The sequence below is a fragment of the Sparus aurata genome, chromosome 17 (genome assembly GCF_900880675.1).
Source record: "Sparus aurata chromosome 17, fSpaAur1.1, whole genome shotgun sequence".
NCBI lineage: Eukaryota > Metazoa > Chordata > Actinopteri > Spariformes > Sparidae > Sparus > Sparus aurata.
Genome location: NC_044203.1, coordinates 35,515,547 through 35,538,181, shown reverse-complemented (window position 1 = coordinate 35,538,181; position 22,635 = coordinate 35,515,547). Strand labels below are relative to the sequence as shown.

At 41.0% G+C, this 22,635-nt stretch overlaps 3 protein-coding genes across 3 annotated transcripts; all 3 read right to left on the bottom strand.

The window, feature by feature from the left end:
• Positions 1-3,947: 3,947 nt before the first annotated feature.
• Positions 3,948-9,855, bottom strand: LOC115566887 (trichohyalin-like). Its single transcript, XM_030392938.1, has 5 exons — positions 9,756-9,855; positions 7,522-8,928; positions 6,699-6,850; positions 6,481-6,593; positions 3,948-4,754 (listed from the first exon to the last, which is right to left on the bottom strand). The coding sequence occupies exons 2-5, from the start codon at positions 8,876-8,878 to the stop codon at positions 4,604-4,606; spliced, it is 1,773 nt and encodes a 590-aa protein (XP_030248798.1). The 5' UTR covers positions 8,879-8,928; positions 9,756-9,855; the 3' UTR covers positions 3,948-4,603.
• A 2,421-nt stretch (positions 9,856-12,276) lies between these two features.
• Positions 12,277-15,580, bottom strand: LOC115566719 (C-type lectin domain family 6 member A-like). The gene is made up of 6 exons (XM_030392670.1): positions 15,045-15,580; positions 14,413-14,505; positions 14,074-14,298; positions 13,759-13,910; positions 13,470-13,579; positions 12,277-12,754 (listed from the first exon to the last, which is right to left on the bottom strand). The coding sequence occupies exons 1-6, from the start codon at positions 15,121-15,123 to the stop codon at positions 12,622-12,624; spliced, it is 792 nt and encodes a 263-aa protein (XP_030248530.1). The 5' UTR covers positions 15,124-15,580; the 3' UTR covers positions 12,277-12,621.
• A 2,051-nt stretch (positions 15,581-17,631) lies between these two features.
• On the bottom strand, positions 17,632-20,413 carry LOC115566718 (tripartite motif-containing protein 16-like). Its single transcript, XM_030392668.1, has one exon. The coding sequence runs from the start codon at positions 20,137-20,139 to the stop codon at positions 18,463-18,465; it is 1,677 nt and encodes a 558-aa protein (XP_030248528.1). The 5' UTR covers positions 20,140-20,413; the 3' UTR covers positions 17,632-18,462.
• Between the last annotated feature and the right edge of the window lie 2,222 nt (positions 20,414-22,635).

Below are 22,635 nucleotides of genomic sequence, written 5' to 3'. Positions count from 1 at the left end.
TCGATTTAAACATGCAGCTTCATTGCTCAAGCTACCCTTGACTTGCCAGTACCGAAGACGCGAACACATTTAGTCCAACCATTACAGAGCTCCGTGAACGCAGATTTAGCGTTTACAGCTAACAGCATGGGGTCAGAACTTTACACTGTGTTTTAAGCATCTTAACATGCTCAACATCTCACACCAAAAGTTATGCAACAACAGCAGACACCTTACAACACAGCACTGTAGCGTGTATGACTCAAAATGAATAAAAAAGTAGTTAAAACAGCGTGTTTGTGCAAGGAGCTACATATCAGTTTGTTGACATCCGTGTGTTCCGGTAGCTAGACCAAACTAGTCAATCTGTCAAGCGTGCACTCAACAGGCTTAACAGGCTATTGTAAGGCTCATGGCTCATGACAGGCTGTAACATGGACATGTACATTATGAACAGAAACACGAAAATGCTGGATTACGTTTCCGTCTCCGCCAGTGAGGGAGTAAGTGCACGCTCGACGGATCGACTAGTTTGGTCTAGCTACCGGAAGACGCCGATGTCAACAGACAGGTACGTGGCTCCTTGCACAAACACACTATTTTAACTACTTTTTTATTCATTTTGAGTCATACACGCTACAGTGCTGTGTGCTAAGGTGTCTGCTGATGTTGCATAACTTTTGGTGTGAGATGTGGAGCATGTTAAGACGCTTAAAACACAGTGTAAAGTTCTGACCCCATGCTGTTAGCTGTAAACGCTAAATCTCCGTTCACGGAGCTCTGTAATGGTTGGACCAAATGTGTTCGCGTCTTCGGTACTGGCAAGTCAAGGGTAGTTTGAGCAATGAAGCTGCATGTTTAAATCGACCGAAGTTCTCCTTTAAAGGTCCAGTGTGCAGGATTTAGGAGGGTTTAGCAGCCAAGATGCAGGAGAAAAATGTTGGCAATTTATGTTTCTGCACACCACAGACACACATTTGTACAATAGTTGTCATATCACGGTCACGTTACATTCCCAAAAGCATCCGCACGAATTACACTGGAAACATCAGGGGGTGGACATTTAGTTGTCGTATCCCCATACTACATCTTTTTTTTTTTTTTTTTTAGTTTTATTTGTTAGTCCAAAGGCTGCAAAAATGTGTGTGTGCTTTCTGGGGTGTATCTGGGGGACGGTAGAAGGCTTCCAAGCCACTAACCACTGTTCAAGACTACGGTTCATCATTTGAAAGTTTGAAACCACTGAATATTTTTAACAAGCTTTTGGACATTTTGGAGTATCTGAAGCCAAATCGTGACGTTTTCTGATTCGTAACCGAGTGTTTTGTGCCTTTACCTACCCGGACAATTTCAGAACGAGATGTACGTCCTGTCTCGGAACATAAAGTCAGCTCTAAGTGTGACTCCAGATGCTTGGGGTTAAATTCTTCATGTCTTTCCTGCCCATACTATCTAATAGTAACTAATTTGGCAGCGCTCCCTCTCGACCGTCCAGGCATTTAGCTGACGCTCTTATCCGGAGCCACTCACAACGCGGGCCTCACGAGAGTGAGCTTAATTTAATTTAAACAGCTGCGATCTGCTTCTCTCCTGCTGTGAATACAACCACTGTCTGACTGCTACGTACCACACACAGCACACTGTTAATACTCCGCATTGAGTTACACTCGCTGTTTAGCCGTTTAGCTGACGCTCTCATCCAGAGTTAGAGCGGGAGCTTCGTGTGTCTCAGGTCGGCGACATTACGAGGCAGACACCAGAGTTAAGAGGCTGATCAGAAGAGAAAGACGCGTTCAGAGGCAACGTTCTCTGTGAAAGTGTGCGTTCATTATCACGACAGGATAAAACCTCCATGTTTTCAGTGGATATCAGGAATCTGCCGGCGTCGTCCAGCCCGGCTGAGACCACATGAGGGCTGGAATGTTTAAAATGTTATGCATATATGTGTCTTATTCTGCAGATAAATGTCATATCGCACATTGTTTTTCTTTTCTTTCTGATCTGGCTTTAAGATACGGGTGATACTTTACAACAAGGATACATTAATTAACATTAGTTAAGGCAGTAAAACTAATGTAACTAATGTTTGAAGCAAATTATTAGCTGAAGGTGTTCATGTTAACTAAGGTGAAGGTGACTTTTTACATGACGTATGAGTAAAATTACTAAATTGTGATTATTTATCTGTTAATTTATTCTTAGTTAATGCATATTACTGCAGACAGCTTAATGTGAGGCCTCGTATTTTATCCTGCAAATGGAAAAAGACTTTAATGAGCAGGAATCTAAAACTGTAATTTATATTCATATATTTAAAAATCAACATGTATGCGAGTATATATCATGTTTCCCAGCAGCCTGCCCAAATGTATTTTCCATACATCACTGTCAGTTTACTCTGAGAAGACAGATCCTCCTGTCTGGAGCAGCAATACATCACGCTGACAGTAAACTAATAGCCACACTCAGGCTCACACACACTGTGGTCAGGGTTGTGACCGAGGTGCAGGAGCAGCGAGAGGACACCGCCGTCCGTCTCCGTCTCCTCCTCTTTTTTTAAAAAGGCTCTGACACATCCTGTTATTCAGATAAATCACCGCCGGCAGCTCGAGGAGACACGCAACATGCTGATGTGACTCTGGATATCCTTCAGGGTCCGCGGGGCGGCGGTGGGCTGTCAGCAGGCGCGTCATTCGGGTTGCAGAATAATGTGGCGTGTCAGCAAATCTGCACTTTCACCTTCAGAGTTAAGAGGAGGCCTTTCAGGAAGTGCAACCCACCTGACCAGATCACCTGATACAGCATCATCACAAATCAAGACTGATAACTGAACCCAAAGAAATGTAACTCTGGTGATTTGAGTTGCGGCTGAGCTTACGGAGATTTTGTGGTCATGGCTCATAGAAACCATCGTTCAGTGTTGGTGGGTTTCTTCAGTGTACCACAGATTCTACATTATTACTGTTCAGGAAGTTACATAACAGCGCGGAGGCAGAAGTTCATGAGGTAGACCTCGATTCAAGGCTGAGGCACCTGACCTTTCTGTCCCCGTTTCTTTGACTTCCTCTCTGCTTCCTGACGACAGGAAGAGGAACTGAGGTGGTGCTGTTCTGGTCACGGACATCTCTCCAACAGCAGCTCATCAGTCTTTAAGCTTCCGGCTCAACCCGTCCAAGGCAACGTTAGAACCAAGCTCTGTTCTACTGGGTCTGGAGAGACTGTTTTTCACCCCACAGTGACGATGTTGGACAGGTAAAAGAGACTTTCAGGCAGGTATAAACAGGGACTATATGAGAGAGCAGTGTCAGTTTTGGAGCATTTTAGAGCATTAACGTTTCAGATGACTGATTCAATAAATTACAACGCTTAATAAATATTTGTATTAGCATTTTCAAGGCTCAGCTGTTGAGACTTCAATCAAGAAAACATTATATTTCAAGTTAGCCCGGGACTCAAGGATATGGATCTTCAAGATGACCTTCGGTGAAATATGTTGTTTTTGTAAGATATCTGTATCTTTATTTGCTCATCCCTGCACACGTTCAGGAGTGGTCCTCATACTCCGACAGTTTCACAGAGGAGGTATCTATGTGACTATGTTCCAACACCCTGCACTTACACGTGTTTTTATTACATATTTTAGCTTTAACAATTAGTTTAAAGACATCATAGGACCAATCCAAACACTGTTAAAGGAAAAATGCCACCATTAGTACACATCATCGTGGTTACAGGTCTCTACTGCATTTTAAAAAAGTAATGTAAAATCTTTCGTGGCACGTAATCTCAAAAATTGGACTCAAGTGATGTCACTTGGCTAAGTTGTATTGTGGGTAATGTAGTGCCGCTGGTCTAAAACCTTCAGTCTCCTCAGAGAAACAAAGAAGAATTACAGCTAAAGTTTTGATGTGAAAATCATCAGAATCAGAATCACAGGCTTGTCTGTATTTCATGGTCAAAGCCATCTTTATTGCCATGTTAGAGTATAAGTTAAACAGGATAATACGAAAGTGATACAAGACATATATAGTAAACTAAATGCTTGATGCGTGGCTTAAAGCTGCTGTAAGCATTGTCGCTGTTTCAGCTAACATCCCCTCTGTCTCCTCTCTTAGGGAAAGGACCGCCCCTTCATGGAGTTCTCTGTCCTGATTGGATAAAGTGGGCAGGGATGACAGAATAATGTATTTTCTCTTTAATTGCATGAGCAGCAGGAGGAGAGACATGTCTTCCAGACCAAATATAGAGCTATTTAATCCTTTTTTGATATAAAAAAATAACAATAACAACTTACAGCTGCTTTAAGTCATTTAAAACAATTCCAAAGAGTTTAAATTCTGTCTTCATTATAATCAAAAATACATTTCATTGAGGTTGAGGGTTTAGAGACATAATGATGCTCTGCAGCTGCTCTGTAGAGGACAAAAGTATCAAAATAACACCCTCTAGTGGTCGCAAGCTGTTAGTACAACTCCATTTGAACAAAGTCTTTCATGAATTAGGTATTAAAATAAAGCATCAACAATTACAACAAACAAAAGCCATGAATATATGTACATATTATATATATGTATTGTGTGTGATAGAGGGTTAGGCTGATTACAGATGTGTTTGTTGTATGCGGTCAGTTACAGATGTTGCGCTCACACATCCAAAAGCGCTGGTCTTCACAGCTGCCCAGGAACCAGTTGTTCCTGGATGACGAGTCCTTGTCAGCATATGCACAGTACTCATTTGGATTATGGTTGGAACGATACCGCTGATTATTCCAGTTTCTACAAAACAAAACACAAGACACTGTGTGGATTTGGTGAGAGTGGAACTGTGCAAGACAGACAGTCCGAGTTTGCCAGTATAACCAACACCTTCTCCAAATAATAATAATAATAAAATCAGAATGCAATCATTAACAATCTAACTGTGTTTAGTGAGTCCGTGTGGTAATATCTGTGACACAGTCGTTTGTTCGACAAAGCGGTGGTTGTATCTGTTTAAAAAAGTAAAAGTTTTGAACATTCAAGTCAAAATCAAACTTGGACGACGTTACATGAGACCCTTCCGCTATTACATCAACAACAACCCCTAATAAATCTCAGCAGAATCACCCAGGAGGGATTTATTTAATGCTGTGCAGTTCTAAAAGACGTCTGGATGAAATCTTGAGTTATTTGGGCTTGACAATTTGAGTGGAAATGTAACTGCTTCAAAAATGTGCTTGAATTTCAGAATATATTAGACATCACAGGAAGCTTTGTGGAGCACTGTCAAATCATGCTGGGATAACGTGACTTTGACACTATGTGTGGAGTCCATGCCGGACCGAGTGCATGCTGTCATTAAAGCAAAACTCTCGCCAAAAAGCAACCTAGGGTCTTTTTGTGAATGTACCTGAGTCAAACCTTCGTGTAAAAGTATAATTACGATAAAAGAGGCACTTTTAAGATTTACCGTAGTTTCGTTTTTGGGTCAAACTCATTTTCAATGGGAGTGCTACGAGCACTTTTACGATAGCATCAAAATCGCTATTTTTAAAACAGTAAGAAGTCTCGACACAACATGAAACTTTGCTGGTAGTATCACCAGGGTCTCTACACATGAACACGAGCATTGAGAACATTGTTTGTGTACACGGAGTTTACTAAAAAGAACGTTTTTGAACAACTCACGTTAGCAGTAGCTTGTTCTGCTCGCCAGTGGAGAAGTGTCAATCTCAGAATGGGACGTAACCTGGAGGACAGTTAAGGTGGAACTACTGTCAAGTCTGTCTGACAACAACTATCCACACGATATCTCGCGTGACTTTTCTGGCTTTTGAATTTAGTATTGTTTCTTATATGAGGCTCCTTTTTCAACTTCAAGGTCAATATTGTTTTTCGCGACAAAACAACTAATTATCCTGCATTTAAATGGAACTAAGCTTTAGGAGCGTTCCACCTTAACTGTCCTCCAGGTTACGTCACATTCTGAGATCGACACTTCTCCACTGGCAGGATGGCGGCGAGCGGAACAAGCTACTGCTAACATGAGTTTTTCAAAAACCTTCTTTTTAGTAACTCTGTGTACACAAACAATGTTCTCAGTGCTCGTGTTCATGTGTAGAGACCCTGGTGATACTACCAGCAAAGTTTCATGTTGTATCGAGACTTCTTAGTGTTTTAAAAATAGAGATTTTGATGCTTTTCGTAAAAGTGCCCGTAGCACTCCCATTGAAAATGAGTTTGACACAAAAACGAAAATACAGTAAATCTTAAAAGTGCCTCTTTCATCGTGATTATGCTTTTACATGAAGGTTTGACTCGGGTACATTCACAAAAAAAGCCTAGCTGGCATTTTGGCGAGAGTTCACTTTAAAGTAAAATGGGGACATACCAAAGACATACCAGACACCTTTCAAAGATTACAAATAAGACATCAAAATGTTATACAGCAAGCTAACATGTTGAAAGAGTACATCACTGTTAGTCAGGCTCATTCTATTCACAAACATTCAAAAAGTCTTACTCATAACGCAGCTGGCTTCCGTCCTCCAATGTCCAATCCCAGGTCTGGCAAACTTGTTGCAATCTCAAGCCAATCCACATTTCTAAACTGCATCCAAACATATTGACTACTGCCTGCTGGGAAAGAAGTGAAATTGTAAAACGTCAATCACTGTGGTTAGTCAAGTGGCTGCAGGGTAACACAGTGTACAAGGTTTATATAAAACAGCTTAAAAATACCTCTTCTGCTTGATTATTGAAAACTACCAAATGAGCTCCATTCGCCTCACAGTCACGTCTGGCATAATCCCAGGTGTTTGTCTCCGGGGAAAGCAGGTAACAGGCGCCCTTGTATGACCGCCATCCTGGAGGACAGCCTGGGGCGGTTCCCTCTGAAGAGGAACAAGCACAAGACGGGAAGCATCAGGACAAGATGGAACATTACAGAACAGGACGAGGTGGGACGGGACCAGACGGGTCAGCTATATGTCAGAAAATAAGGTGCAAATGCACAAAACTGATCAGAAGAAAAATAAAAACAGGACAGAACCAGAGAGCGGACTGAACAGCCTGAGCAATGACAGTTCAAGGTGCGGTCCACACCATCGTTGCCATCATCACCATGTTGATCCAGAACCATCACTGTAATCACGACCCTGAACAACAAGGACCGTAATGACCATGGACAGGTTGGTATATAACAATATTTGATAGGTCTATAGTAAAGTTTGATTATGTGCGACCATCTTGGGTTAGCTTCCATCTATTTTTGGAAAGCTTTGGCTCCATGTCATGTCACCATAATGGTTCAAAGTTAAAATCACTTTATTTACTGATGATGTGATGATTTATATGATGATGGTTCTGGATCAACATTTAAAAAATGCTCCACGGTCGACCTGGCTTTGACAATCACAGATCATTTAAGGTCATCATTTGTCTGTAAAACATTCCAAAACTGCTGTAAAATGTTTCTAATAACTGCCACATTAGAATTAACACCAAATGGACTGACGTCCAATGTCACTGCCTCAAAATATATGAATTAAAAAAACTCACTCACTTATTTGTTGTTTGCAGATCTTCTCATTTAACATCCTATTGTCTTCGATCAGTTGATCTTTCTCTCGTTTCAGTTTGTTATTATCTTGAACCAGATGATCTCTCTGATGGAGCAATTGATCTCTCTCCTGAAGAAGTTGATCTTTCTCTCGAAGCAACTGGTCTTTCTCTTGTTTCAGTTGGTCTTTATCTTGATTCAGTTGATCTTTCTCTTGAAGCAATTGGTCTTTCTCTCGTTTCAGTTGGTCTTTATCTTGATTCAGTTGATGGTTCTCTTGAAGCAACCGATCTTTCTCACATTCCAGTTGGTCTTTATCTTGATTCAGTTGATCTTTCTCTTGAAGCAATTGGTCTTTCTCTCGTTTCAGTTGGTCTTTATCTTGATTCAGTTGATCTTTCTCTTGAAGCAATTGATCTTTATCTTGATTCAGTTGGTCTTTCTCTTGTTTCAGTTGGTCTTTATCTTGATTCAGTTGATTGTTCTCTTGAAGCAATTGGTCTTTCTCTCGTTTCAGTTGGTCTTTATCTTGATTCAGTTGATTGTTCTCTTGAAGCAATTGGTCTTTCTCTCGTTTCAGTTGGTCTTTATCTTGATTCAGTTGATGGTTCTCTTGAAGCAACCGATCTTTCTCACATTCCAGTTGGTCTTTATCTTGATTCAGTTGATCTTTCTCTTGAAGCAATTGGTCTTTCTCTCGTTTCAATTGGTCTTTATCTTGATTCAGTTGATCTTTCTCTTGAAGCAATTGGTCTTTCTCTCGTTTCAGTTGGTCTTTATCTTGATTCAGTTGATGGTTCTCTTGAAGCAACCGATCTTTCTCACATTCCAGTTGGTCTTTATCTTGATTCAGTTGATCTTTCTCTTGAAGCAATTGGTCTTTCTCTCGTTTCAATTGGTCTTTATCTTGATTCAGTTGATCTTTCTCTTGAAGCAATTGATCTTTATCTTGATTCAGTTGATCTTTCTCTTGAAGCAGCTGGTCTTTCTCTCGTTTCAGTTGGTTATTATCTCGAACAAGATGATCTCTCTGATGGAGCAATTGATCTCTCTCCTGAAGAAGTTGATCTTTCTCTCGAAGCAACCGATCTTTCTCACATTTCAGTTGGCCTTTCTCTTGATTCAGTTGATCTTTCTCCCAAATCAACTGATCTTTCTCTCTTTTCAGCTGGTCCTTCTGTCGTTTCAGCTGGTCTTTCTGTCGTTTCAGTTGTTTTTTCTCTCGAACCAGATGATCTCTTTGATGGCGCAATAGATCTCTCTTCCAAATCAGTTGATTTTTAGCTAGTTTCAGTTGGTCTTTATCTCGAAGCAGTTGATCTCTCTCTAAAATCAGGTTGCTGATGTCACTATCTGACATCCTGGTGATATTGCTAGTCGAGTTGTGGTCTGAACTGTTAGAACATTCAACTGCAGGGAAAGAAAACAGATGAGAAGATAGTGGATACCGAATCAGAAACACTTTAGTGATTCCAGACGGGGGTAATTGGATTACATTACAGCTGCTCCACTCAGAAACAGAAATATCCGGCATAGAGAAATTATAAGAGAAGTATAAAATACGGAATATATATAACAATATATAACACACTTACATTCTTGTTGAGAATTCAATGAGAAGATCAGTATCCTGCCATTAGCACTGAGCGAGAATCAGGTGGTAGCCAAGCCAGGATTACCACGAATGAGCTAATCTGCTAGTTGACCACTGTTGTACAAGCTTTACTACTGTTATCTCCAGTAACAGATTATCACCAGGCAAGAGGAAGCATGGAAGTACTCATGGATGAGAGACTCAAAGACATGATGTAAACATTACAGGTCATCCTCAGCTGAGCCGGGACGTTAGCTTAAAGGGCTAGCCTCTAGATTCAAGCTTCTTCCTGCGCGGTGACACGGTTGGTAGGTGTAGTCGAAAAGACACCTCCTGTAACCGGGTCGAGATTTCTTTTGTAAATGTATGTTTGGAGCTTTGAGCATCACAAGCTGAGTGACATCTAGCTCCATTATATTCCAGGGAGGACCAATATTTCAACAGCCGATCACTGAAAAACTCAACAACTCAGAGGGGAAATGTGTTTTTTTCTGATTTTGTGGTGAACTGTCCCTTTAAAAATGATGACACACATCAGCAGGAGCTGAAAATTACCTATAGTGTCAATTTCCGGTGGAAGTCTTTCTGTGTTGTGTATTCATCTTGTGGTGTGATGTGGTGGGAGGTGTGGGCTGATACTCACCGGCTTGGAGCCAAACTGAAACGTTGATGGTGGTCTGTATGATGCACAGCAGGCTAAAGCTGAGTCCAACAAAAAGGAGAAGTTTTGACCTCCCTACAGGAAGATAAAAATACATACCACCCATCATAATTATATTAATAACATCGGGAGAAATGCAGGTGTAATAACCGCCTTTCTGTCATTTAGAGCCAACCCAGCTGTGTGTCTATAACCAATTGCATTTATTTCATAAACAGAGATGTTTTTTAGAAGATTAAACTCGACTGGACTGAGGTTTTGCAGAAGAGATACGACATCCTCAAAAAAATAAGAGGAAGTGGCTGTTTGAAAAGGTTTCTATGACTATTCCTGAAAATGGTACTGATGTAATATTAGCAGTAAGCTAACAGCTCATATTTAAATATCTTTACTTCAGCAAATCTTTAAAGTTTAAAAAAAAAAAAAAAACACTAGCGCTTTACAAGTGTATTCAGCCATCTATCAAATATTAAAATGAAGAGTTTCTCTAGACAAGCTTTATGAAAATCACTTACTAGAGAGGCTGCCTTCTAACCAACATGTGATGTGTCGGACATGGAAAGACAAAGTTAAAACTGTTAAAAACTCCAAAAAGAAGAACAAAAAAATGCATAAATCGCAGGTATATTTGTCTGTTGGGAGCTTTTGCTGATGGTTACAGTCTCTTCGCACTCACGATGAGCTTACAAACCAAACCAAAACATCGAAAAGTATAAAAAAAACAAAAAAACATTCAGGTAAAATATTCTTACCTGATGGAGAGTTTCCTCTCTGCGGCTCTCCATCGCTCTGATCACCAGCTGGTGAATTGATGTATGGGTTTATCTCCATTCAGCTCAGAGCGTCTTGAAGCTTCAGTCACCAGCTACCTTCTCTGTTATCAGTGTGTGAATGTATACGTTTAATCATTCCCTATTTATGCCTTTTGATTATGAGGCAATACCACAGTGACAGATGTGTCATCAACCACAGATAACGAAAAAAAAAGGTGCAAAACACAAAGATAGTTTTGACGGAAGCAACACATGCCTGTGGAGTACAATCATACTAACTGATCCCCCAAAAGACCGTTTCCACCTCGAGTATTTAAACCAGTCTAAGTGTTCAGTTAGTGTGTTAAAGTTCTTTCTCTAAGATCAATACATACAGGAAGTCATGCTATTTATGTGTTGTTATAATGGCAACAAACAGAAGAAGGAAGCGCTTGCTATTCAGCGTCACTTGTGGAAAGTCCTGGGAAAACAAACATGACGCAGTGTCTCCCATGCTGAATGACAGATCACAGATCAAATCAGTATGGTTTTCCTTGTAAGTTGTGTGTCATTTTGTTTTAATACATTAAAAACTTGTGGGCAGTGCGGCAGGAAGTTGTTGTGGCTTCTCCCCACGTAGACACAGAACTACATCCAGTGTTTGGACATCTATCCAAGATCTATCGGAGTTTTCATTTACAGCCAAATGTTGGCATGGTAACACATCAAATGAAGACGATCAAATCAGTTTTATTTGTATTTCCACAACCTGTATCGTGCACGATATCCTCTGTTCTTAGACCATCGACTTGAGTCTGGAAAAACTCAATCGCTTTGATAAATCGTCACATCATCAATAAATAAAATGATTTTTTAGTTTGAACCATTATGTAGTCAAAGCTGCCCAAAAATAGATGGAAGGTAACCCAACTCAATTACTTGACACCTCCATTTGGCTACATTTCAGAGGCAGGTATTGTACTTTGTAATCCATTACATTTATTCTGATCACTTTAGTTACTATGAAAATCACCGCGTCAGAGCCAAAGAAGTATATTTCGAAATGTATTTATACCATCAGTGTTCAGATTAATAAACAAACAATAACACTGATTCAAACAATCATATCAGTTCTGATTATAGGCGAGACTCAGCCTTTTAATTATACACATCCATATAAATATGAATAATTGACTTTTACTTGTACTTTTGATGCATAATAACATTTATTATCTTTAACTGACTCGTAAACACTTTCAACATGCTGCTCAGTCTCCACAGAGGGGAGCTGTTTGCATTCGTCATCAGTGAAGACACTGACTGCATGTCCTCACAGACGGTGACGACATATTTTACAGAATTTTCTTTTTGATAGTGGTTTCCTCTGAAAACAGCATCCACACCCACACACACACGACTACACACACACTCTACAAGTCAATACTGAACTGTCGCGCTATTTTAACTTCCCGTATGATTTCACATCCTGCGTTAAAAGTATTTAAAGTTCCCAGTTTTGCACTTCTGCTTTAGGGATGTATATTTTCTATGTTAATCCTACCACGCTTCCTCGTCAGTTCTCGTCTTATTTTTAGTGTTTTAATCATCATGTTTTGTGAGTTTATCTTCCTATTTTATCGCTGTTCTCCAGTCTCGCTCTGGCTCACTGCGATTTTATTCCGTACGTGGGCATGAATTCAATCATTTTTGCTCATTATTTCTTTACGGAGAATCAAATATCAAACAGACACTTCCAGAAATGATTTATTTTAAAAGATGATCAAGATCAGTCAACATTTCCTCAGTAGTTCGAGTCAAAGCACACAACATCACAGAAAAGGTTTTTGTCTCAGGAACCACAACAACAACTTTGTCAATTGACCGATTTACCTTTAAATGTATGAAATCACACACAAGTCATGATTTATATTCAGCAGAGGCATATTCTAATGAAAAACTCATTAAAGTCAACAAAGAATACAAATCACATGTCCACTATCATGTATATTTTGCGTCTTAGTGTGTAGGAGCGACTTTAGGGGACAGGGAATCGTCTTAATGGTTGTTATGTGAATGTTACTCAGGTTTCAGGTGTGTCACTTCAGTTCCTTCTCACACATCCAATGGTTTTGGTCCGTACAGTCAGTAGCATCCCAGGTCGATTCTCCAGATGGGAATTTTCCCAAATAGGCACAGTAAGGATGTGGTTTCATTTCACGCAGCTGAATCCTGCAGCACACAACATTTCACATATTCAGTATCATGTAATGTTAGCATATATTTCAGCAAACCACAGATACGGCCAAAGTTAACATTTATAGAAAGAAACGAGCCGTATTGCGCTCAAACCCTTCACCTATTAGCTGCCTTCCACATCAGAAGGTGGACGGGAAGGTGGTGACTCTATTAACGCACAAGGCTGCCAAACGGCCGGTCTCAGTTCGAGTCTGTCGGGACGTTTCTAGACATTTATGGGGCAAAAATAACTGGCTACTTTTCAGGGGAGGTTGGACCATCTCCAGACAGTTTTGTGGCGACCTAACAGGGTTTTTTAAAGAAGAAACTGGAACTTTTCCATCTGTTTTTGTGGCGACTAAAGTTGGTTACTTTTCACTGGAAGCCAGACCATCTCCAGTCGTTTCTGTGGTGACCAAAATGGGTCCTTTAAGCCAAACCATGATGTTTTCCAAATCATTACCAATTGGTTTCTATACCTAAACCTAAGCAGGGCTTAAGCACAACGTTGCGACAGCAGAGGAATAGAACATTTAACCTAAACAAAGCTCTACATTTTAATGTCTCTGTGGTTTTGCAGAAATCTACTTAGCTAATACCTAATTCGGTGTTTGGGTTTGACTTACTCCATACAGTGTTTGTTTTGTGTATTTGTAATGGCCTAACCAGTTTGCACATGAATGGGTTTAGAAAAATCATGGTTCCTTACGCGTCACTCAGCGGGATTCCGTCCAGCCAGGTCCACATCCTCCTTCCACGCTCTCGTTTGGCCCTCAAGCCGATCCAAATCATATAAGATCCCGAAGAAAGGACAATTTCCTGTTGGGAGGAATTTGTGATTTGATATGCTTTATTTAAAAAGTGGTTAATGAAGCCATTAAGATAAGATGGAAGAAGGTTTTGTTTATACTTGATGACATTACATGCAGTGGCAACGTTCTTGAGAAACAACCTGCTTAACTGGGATGCCGTGAAATGATAATGAAGATCATAAAAACCATTTCTGTTTCATCATCAATGATCACCAGATGACTGTCCTTTGCCTCACAGTCTTGTTTTGCGTATGCCCAGCTCTGTCTCTCAGTGGAGAGCTGGTAACAGCTGGACTTGTATGGCGTCCATCCCAGAGGACAGCACTGGGGTTTTAGTTCTGCTCAGAGATGAGGCGGAAGGAAACAACGAGACAGGAAGTGGCAGGACACATTTCTTTAAAGAAACTGGGAAAAATAACTGCAAATGTTTTAAACTTTGAGGCAAGAAATTGCCAAAAGGTGTCGTTAAAAAACAGATTCCGTATTTAGATAGAAACTCACCACATTCAACAAGCCTCTTTTCCAGCCTGTCTTTTGCATTTTGAATTTCCTGTATGTGATCTTGTCGTTGGCTCAGTTGGTCCTTTAATATCTTATTATATCTGATCAGGTTGATGTTTCCCTCCGCCAGTCGCTCGTTCTCCAGCAGCAGGGTGCTGACGTCAGCAGGTGACATCAGGGTGACATTGGCCGAGTGGTTGAGCTCAGACTTGTTACAAAACTCAACTGGGGAGAAAAAAGACAGAAAGACGGCAAGATGTTCCCATTTTTGAGTCAGAACATTTTGAAACTTTCCTCTGAATCGACATTGACTTCTCTTTCTGCTGTCGGATTACTCACATCCTTGGATCCGAAGACAGATGTTGATAGCTGAGTGTATGATGCACAGCAGGCCGAAGCCGACTACAGCCACCCGGAAGACCCGTGACAAGCCTACGGCATGACACACACAACGTACAAGCTGTGATGATTGTGTTACCTGCCACTTATTTACAGAGGCTGTCCTGTTACCATAAGTTGGAGGTATTAAAAGGACATATCTCTGTCAGTGTGTGCACTGATAGGGACTCTCCACAAACTTTAGTTCGTGTTTGTCCTGCTAACGATAAATTCCACTTTTAAACTTCCTGATAACTTTTCTCTTCTTCTTCTTCTACATAGTTTGCTCCTTCTCTCTTTCCACTCAGGCCTCTTTGCTGGGCCATCTACCATCGTGCAACCCCTAACTCTCTCTCTGTCTCTCGTGGCTGTTCGGATCCGGATCATCACCCTGGTCTCTTTCTAGTTTGCATTGTAATCCTGCTCTCCCTCAATATGTTTGTCTGTCTCTCTTCTGTATGAATGCTGTGCAGGCTGTCCTAGTTCCAGGTCTCCGTGTTGAGACGAGGTAAATAATAAATGCAAAGAGTCAGAGGCAACACAGATTTTAGAAACCTTAAAGGATGCAGAACAAACAAAATCATTGTTCTGACCTGAGGTGGATTTTTCTCTCTTCTCCGGACTGTTTCTCCCTTCAGCAGCTGGTGAGTTGACGTAGTGTCCCACATCCATTCTTCTGAAAACTCCTGTTAGAGAGCGACGTGCTGTCCTGCAAAATGTCCTGTATTTGTAGTCACCAGCTGCTTTTCTGGTGCTGGGGGTGGGTGTGTGTGTGTGCTAATCACTTAATCAAATGCCCATCTATGGTTAGCAATTTCACAATCACAGTCGCGTCACAAAACTGCGAATAAAAAATAAGTGACTCTCAGTGTTGCATCATAACTATCAGGATGGAAAAAGCAGAGTCGCTAAAAATGTCCAGTAGAAAGATGATGCAATCATCTCGGGAATGCTTTTGTTGAGTACTGATGTGATGCAATAACTGGAATAAATTACCACGTTTATGTTGAAACATCATGTTTCTTTATTTAGAAAATGTAGGTTGCAATTTGACTTTGTGTCTTGACAACTCTGTGCTTTCATGGGGTTACTATTGTTATCGTGTGCAACATATTGTATTGTATCATATCGTAGGGCATCATATCTTTGAGTATCATATCGCAAGACATCATATCGTGTTGTATTGTATCTTGAGACATCGTATCATGAGACATCGTATCTTTTTGTATCCAATTGTAGTGTAACGTAAGACATCATATAGTTGAGTATCTTATCCTAACACTCCGTATCGTATTCGGAGACATCATATCGTATTGTATCATATCGGGAGACATCGTATCTTGTTGAATCGTATCATGAGACATCGTATTGTGTTGTATTGTATCGTGAGACATCTTATTGTATTGTATCGCATTGTATCGTATCATATCGTGAGACATCATATCGTGACACATCATATCGTGAGACATCGTATCGCGAGACATCGTATCGTGAGACATCGTATCATATTGTATCGTGTTGTGAGACATCATATCGTATTGTATCGTATCGTGAGACGTCGTATCGTGAGACATCATATCGTATTGCATCGTATCATATCATATCTTGAGACATCGTATCGTATTGTATCGTGTTGTTAGACATCATATCGTATTGTATCATATCGTGAGACATCGTATCGTGAAACATCGTATCGTGAGACATCGTATCGTGAGACATCGTATCGTGAGACATTGTATCGTATCGTGAGACATCGTATCGTGACACATCGTATCGTGAGACATTGTATCGTATCGTGAGACACTGTATCATGAAACATCGAATCTTATTGTATCATATTGTGAGACATCGTATCGTGAGACATCGTATCTTATTGTATCATATCGTGAGACATCGTATCGTGAGACATCCTACTGTATTGTATCGTGAGACATCGTATCGTATAAAAACCCAAAAGTGAGTCACAGTGTGACAGTGTGTTTGCAATGAGCATTTTGAACCGCTTTGACAATAAATATAAACTCAAATTGTGCAGCAAAGCTTTGTGCACACCTAAACAACTTTATCAAACAAGACTCCATTGTGGGAAAACTGGTACAAAACTGTGCCCATCTAAAATGTAGTAAGTTGGAGTAAAGGTTCAGCAATGTAAAAACACACAAAAAAGATAAAAAACATAGGTACATGTGATACTCTCAGGCTTTTCCTACATCTATTAATCTAAATATCAACATAACAGAAGTGTGAAAGAGAAAATCAGGGCCCAAGTAGTTTAAAAATGTTTTAAAACTTTATTTCTATTGAACTTTGAAAACACCAAGTTGCCCAGATGTCCTCTGATTCACAACCAGCTGGTCAGTGAGTCAGATTTCTGCCTTCGAGGCAACATAAAATTGTTACTGTGTGATGGATTTTAGTACCAAACACAAACTCAAAAATGTAAAGGATATCTGTGAAAGAGGAAGAGGAAAGTGCAAAGTCTCTGGTGGTCAGGTCGAAGGGAAACACTGCTGTACAACAAAGCACAGAGATGCACAACGTATCCTCCACCCACACGTCTGCACACACACACACACTTACATCACACACACCAGTGACGGTGAAATCAGTACCTCCAGCTCGTCTCTGCCATTTTGAACTCGTGCTGCCGTCCTCGTGTTCATCTTCAGTGTAACCTTCTTCCACTGTGTGCTGGAGAATGACTCGGCTTTCTCTCTCTCTGCTGCTGTCGTTGGTGACTCTGTGTGTGTCGTCTGAAGAGGACAACGGTGAGCGAACAATTTCTGATTTGTAGGCCCCGTCACGCGTTTCTTTGAGATCAGACATTACCGGAAGAAAAACTTTGTGGGCTATTATAAGAAAACACAAGTTGCACACAGTTAAGTCCTAATTATACAGCAAAGCATATACAGTGTGACAGTTTTTATGGTTTGAGGGGAAACCAAGCTTAAAGCTAAAAATAAGTTTAAAGTATTTACATTGTGTGGTTGTTGAAAATGTGCAGTAGTTAAAGTTTCCTTTTAAAGAGTATTTGGTGTATCTGTTTTTACACTTTTGTTCAATCCTTTGTCTAAACTCAGTGTTTTATTTTCTTGATTAATGTACAGCTATCGATTTTTTTTTTACAAGATGGCGTCATGGCTAGAGTAGAACTACAGGTGAACATGACTTGCCCTGAGGTTGTTTATCAAATCAGATCTTTAATATTAAATTGTGATAAACAAAAATACTTGATGCACAACAATTATTCAAAGAGGATATCTTGTCATATTAGTCGCACTTTCATCGTGTTCGTCCTGAAATAGATCAGTGTTTTTGATCAACAACTCTGGATTGGTTTGGACCATTCTGGCACAAAAAACAGCTTTCATTTGATATCTACATACAATAATCACTTTCACCCAAAATGTCACGTATGTCACACATGCAAAAATCAGGTAAAATAAGTGTCTCCATTTGCTGGTTTCTGGGAAAAATCCTCTGCACCAAAATAGTGATGTACAAGTTGCCAGTTTGTGCAAATAACTAAAACCACATTAACATAATTTTGAAGAAAGAAAACATCACAGTCCAGTCCGCCTCGTCAGACTGACAGCTGATCTCTTGGAACAGCCAGATCCCCTGAGGATGAAATGTTGGATTTTTTTTTTTTTTTTAACAAAACGTATCAAATCACGTTCACATTACATGTTCATGACCTGAGTTTTGTATCCAGCGAGGGACAGGGAGGAGCTACAGGCGCAATCCGAGACTGCGTTTCAACAATTTTCTATGTGAAACTCAATATTTTTAAGGAAACCTCAAGATATTTCCAACCATGTTTGTGTGGACAGAAGCAGGTATTTTAAGCCAAAGCAAAATCTTTTAAGAAACCCAACCAAATGTTTCTTCTGCCTCAACTTACCCAGACCGTAATCACAACATTGTCAAAACATAAAATTGATGATTAAACCTAAAGAACCGTGAGGCTGTGACATAAAGAAATATAAGGTTTCAACATATCTGTGCGTCCTACTTTAGCTCACACAGCTCAGCAGTGTCTCCAGCCCAGTAAACCAGAAGTCCAGCATAGAGAGGCTGACTGAATGTGGTGTGGACTCTGTGGAGGAGAGTCATGGTGTCAGAGGTGTCAGAGACGCTGTAGAAGGACAGAGTCCCTGCACCTTGATCCAGGTACACTCCCACTCTGGAGGACGGAGGACCTGAGAGTAAAGTTCTGATACTGTTATGTCTGAAATTATAAGTAATGTCGAAACATCCTAACGCCCAGGACAGGTCATTGTTTCCAAATCCACTTTCACTCCCTGTCCTGCTGATCTCCTTGTATGAGACGGCGACTGAAACTCCTGCGCTGCTTCTCTCCACCTCCCAGTAACTACGTCCAGTCAGACGCTGTCTGCTGAGCACCTGAAGCCAGTCGGTGAATCTGTCTGTGTGACTGGAACATGATTGCTTTTCTCTCATTACGGTGGCTTTTCTGTTCCCTTTAGATAACAACAGCTGTGTGTGTGCTGTGTTTGGATCCAGTGTGATTTGACGGAAATATTGTAAGAATCCATCTCTGGTCTCGGGTTCTGGTTGTGGCAGTAAAACATCCACTTCAGTCACTGTCAGTGAGATCTTCAGCAGTTCCTCATCGAGGACGTCCTGTAGTTTGTCTCTGAGCTCTGACACAGCTGCTGTCACATCCTCAAAGTACTTGAGAGGACGGATCTTGATGCTGGATGAGTGTGTAGACTCACTGAGTGCTGACAGTGAGGGGTAGTTGTGTAGAAACTGGTTGTGATCCTCTGTGTGTGAGAGCTTCTTCAGCTCAGCGTCTTTCCTCTTCAGCTCAATGATCTCCTGCTCCAGCTTCTCCTGAAGCTCTTTGACTCGACTCACTTCAGTTTCCTGCTGGGATCTGACCTGCTGCTTCACATCAGAGCGTCTTTCCTCCATGAGACGGATCAGCTGGGTGAAGATCTTCTCACTGTGCTCCACTGCTTTATCAGCAGAGCCATTGATGGCCTCCACCTCCTGTTGAAGCAGCTTCACATCTTCCTCTCTGTCCTGGATTCTCTGCTGGATGTTGTGTCGACTCCCCTCCAGCTCTCTCTGCCTCTCAGTCCTCTCTGCTGCAGCTGACACTGTGTCGTGGCCTTTATGTTCGTCCACAGAGCAGAGATAACAGATACACTGCTGATCAGTGCAGCAGAAGATTTTCAGCACCTCATCGTGACGAGAGCAAAATTTCTCCTGCAGATTTTCTAAGGGGTCCACCAACTTGTGTTTTTCAAAGGCAGGAGATTCAAAGTGAGGCTGCAGGTGGAGCTCACAATAAGAAACCCGACACACCAGACAGGACTTGACAGCTCTCAGTTTCCTCCCAGTGCAGACATCACAGGCCACATCTTCAGGTCCGGCATAGCAGTGATCAGCAGGAGCAGCTTGGAGTCCAGTCTTCTTCAGCTCCTCCACTAAAACTGCTAACATGGTGTTTTTCACCAGGACAGGCCTCGGTGTGAAGCTCTGCCTACACTGAGGACAGCTGTAGGTTTTCTTCTCATCCTCTTCATCCCAGCGACTGTTAACACAGTTCATGCAGTAGCTGTGTCCACAGGGAACAGTCACCGGATCCTTCAGTAGGTCCAAACAGACGGAACAACACAAGGTTCCCCGGTCCAGCTGAAGTCCTCTCTGCGCCATGTCAACTCTCAGTGTCAGTGACTGTTTAAGTTTCACTTCCTCAGAGCCGAAACGAGTTTGAGCTCTGATCTGAACAACATGTGTCTGTGCAGTGAATCAGGCCTGTGAGCTCCTGCACTTCTCCACATGTTGTTTACAGCCGCGTTCAAACTGTAGATCTGAAGGGGAGGGAACCAGGAAATATATGGACCGAGTGGAGCCGGCTGTGTGTGAGAGCAGGAAGAAAAAGGGAGGGCGGATCGAGCTGTGACTCACTCCAGGAAGAAGAGCAGCCATGGGAATGTGAACTTTGCTTCCTCGTTCACAACAAAGCAAGTTTGTAGTTGCAAAACACGTCTTGGCTCTTCAAGGCTTTGATGATGGATCCATATTTGTCTAACTCTCCCTCTTATTCTGTTCACATTCATAATTCAACAGTTTCAAACACTGATGGTGATCCTTCTTCATAAATCAAGGGGAATACAGAAATGTATGATGTGTTCACTGACCTCTGGTCTCATTTGTCTCCATCAGTAATTATGTGATAAAACAAACAAGACATCAATTGTTAATTATTAACGTATCGACGTGCAGATAGGTAGATTTTGTAACCTTTGGACTGAACAAGTTATTTTCCCCTTATTCCAGTTCTTACACTAATAGACATAGATTTTACGAGTTTATAAGACTAAGACAGGTTGAAAAGTGTCCAATAACATTTTGTTTTTCCTCTGTGCTGTTCTCTAGCTCCTGACGTCGTAGAAGTCTTCTACAAACAGAACACCATCGATGCTCCGAGAGGCTCATCGGTCACACTCTCATGTGAGGCGCGTTATTACTTAAATCAGTGCGGCGACCTGCATGCAACATGGTATCAGGAAGGTACTGAGCTGACGGACCCCAGGAAGTACCTCACAACAGTGAGCGAGAGAGACGTCAGTGACATGAGACGCAGAAAGGTCGTGACAGAGATTCTCAACCTGACGCCAAAGGACAGCGGTCAATATCAATGCAAGGCTGAATGTAATACGGGAAGAGACTCAGCAATGGGACACATCATCACTGTCAATGTTAAAGGTAATCAATCAGATAACACATGGTTAGATATCTGGTGATCTTAGATTCACCATTTCTCAGCCAGCATTAAACTCCATCCTTGTTACAAAACATTAACAGTTTCTTCACCTCTGACAGCCTGGTGGAAAAATCCACACCGGCTCACAAACTCCACTTCGGCGCATATTCACTCACATTTGGAACAACAAACTACATCTGGTCCGACAAAAAGCATCACACATGTCAGAAACATCTTCAGTAACAAATGCACTGGTTTCATTTTTCCTCAGCTGGTCCAGAAGAACGGCATCAGGAGCAAACAGTTTCTGGAAGATCAGCAATTAAAATCATCTCCTTAAAAGAACGCCTCTCCAAAATATACAGAATAATGACACGATCAGACAAAGCACTTTACACACCATTAATAAAACTGGATCATCCTGGACTCCTGATGCCGATTTCTGGAACCAAATTTGCAAAAAAGCATCTACTTTCACGACATTAACTCCAGCGAACAAAATATGTTTTCAAAATAAGATCTTCAGTCAGAATCCGCTGGACAGTGTAGATTATGTTTTGCTCTACATGGCCACTAACATGGCAGTAAAGCGTCAAAACTTCTCTTCAAAAACGTTCAGTTTTCAATCAGTCATGAGCAACATGTGTTATCTCATGACACTGTCCACTCGGAGCAGGCGTACACCACACAGAAGCAGGCCAACATCGCCAACAGTGGCGAGAAAAAAAACTGCAGTTTAACAGACAGAAACCTCGAGCAGAACTGGACTCAGCATTTTTATTTCTGAACAGTGTAATGTGGAAAAGACGAATGCTGTTTTACTCTGAAGATGTTCACTAAAGACTGACTGTTCTGCTCTTCCTCAGGTTGATCATCTGAGTCGTCTCTGTTCACAAACGACCAAAATGTTCTGGCGGGTTGACAGAACCAAGCTACATTTTCCCCAAAGCATCTTGAGACAAACCTCATCGTTGTTCCTGTTTTAAGTGTATTGATAAACTGAACAGAGATTAAGTTTCACAAAGGTTTACTGCAGGTATATGTTTTACTTTTTATGTTTCATCATCTGTTGTCATTTCTTTAGTGGATTTTGCTCAGATTTTGATTTTAGCATGAAAAAAATCAATTTGTGTTACTCAGGATTTGCCAGATAAGGTATTTATGTGCCTTGGTGTCGTATTTGTTAATAAATCCTCAGTTAATTATCCATGAAATGTCTGCTGCAGTTCATACAAGATTTTATCCACATGGATCGCTCTTAATTTACATCAGTTTGCTGTTGTTTTTCCCTTTGGCAGCTAATCACATTTTATAAGGAACGTAATAATGTTATACAAGTTTTTCAAGTTTTATACGTTTTTTTGTTGTTTTTTTTTTATCTCACCTGCACGTGAATTTGACCTTTATTAATTTTGTTATGTCTGACCTTTCATTTACAAAAA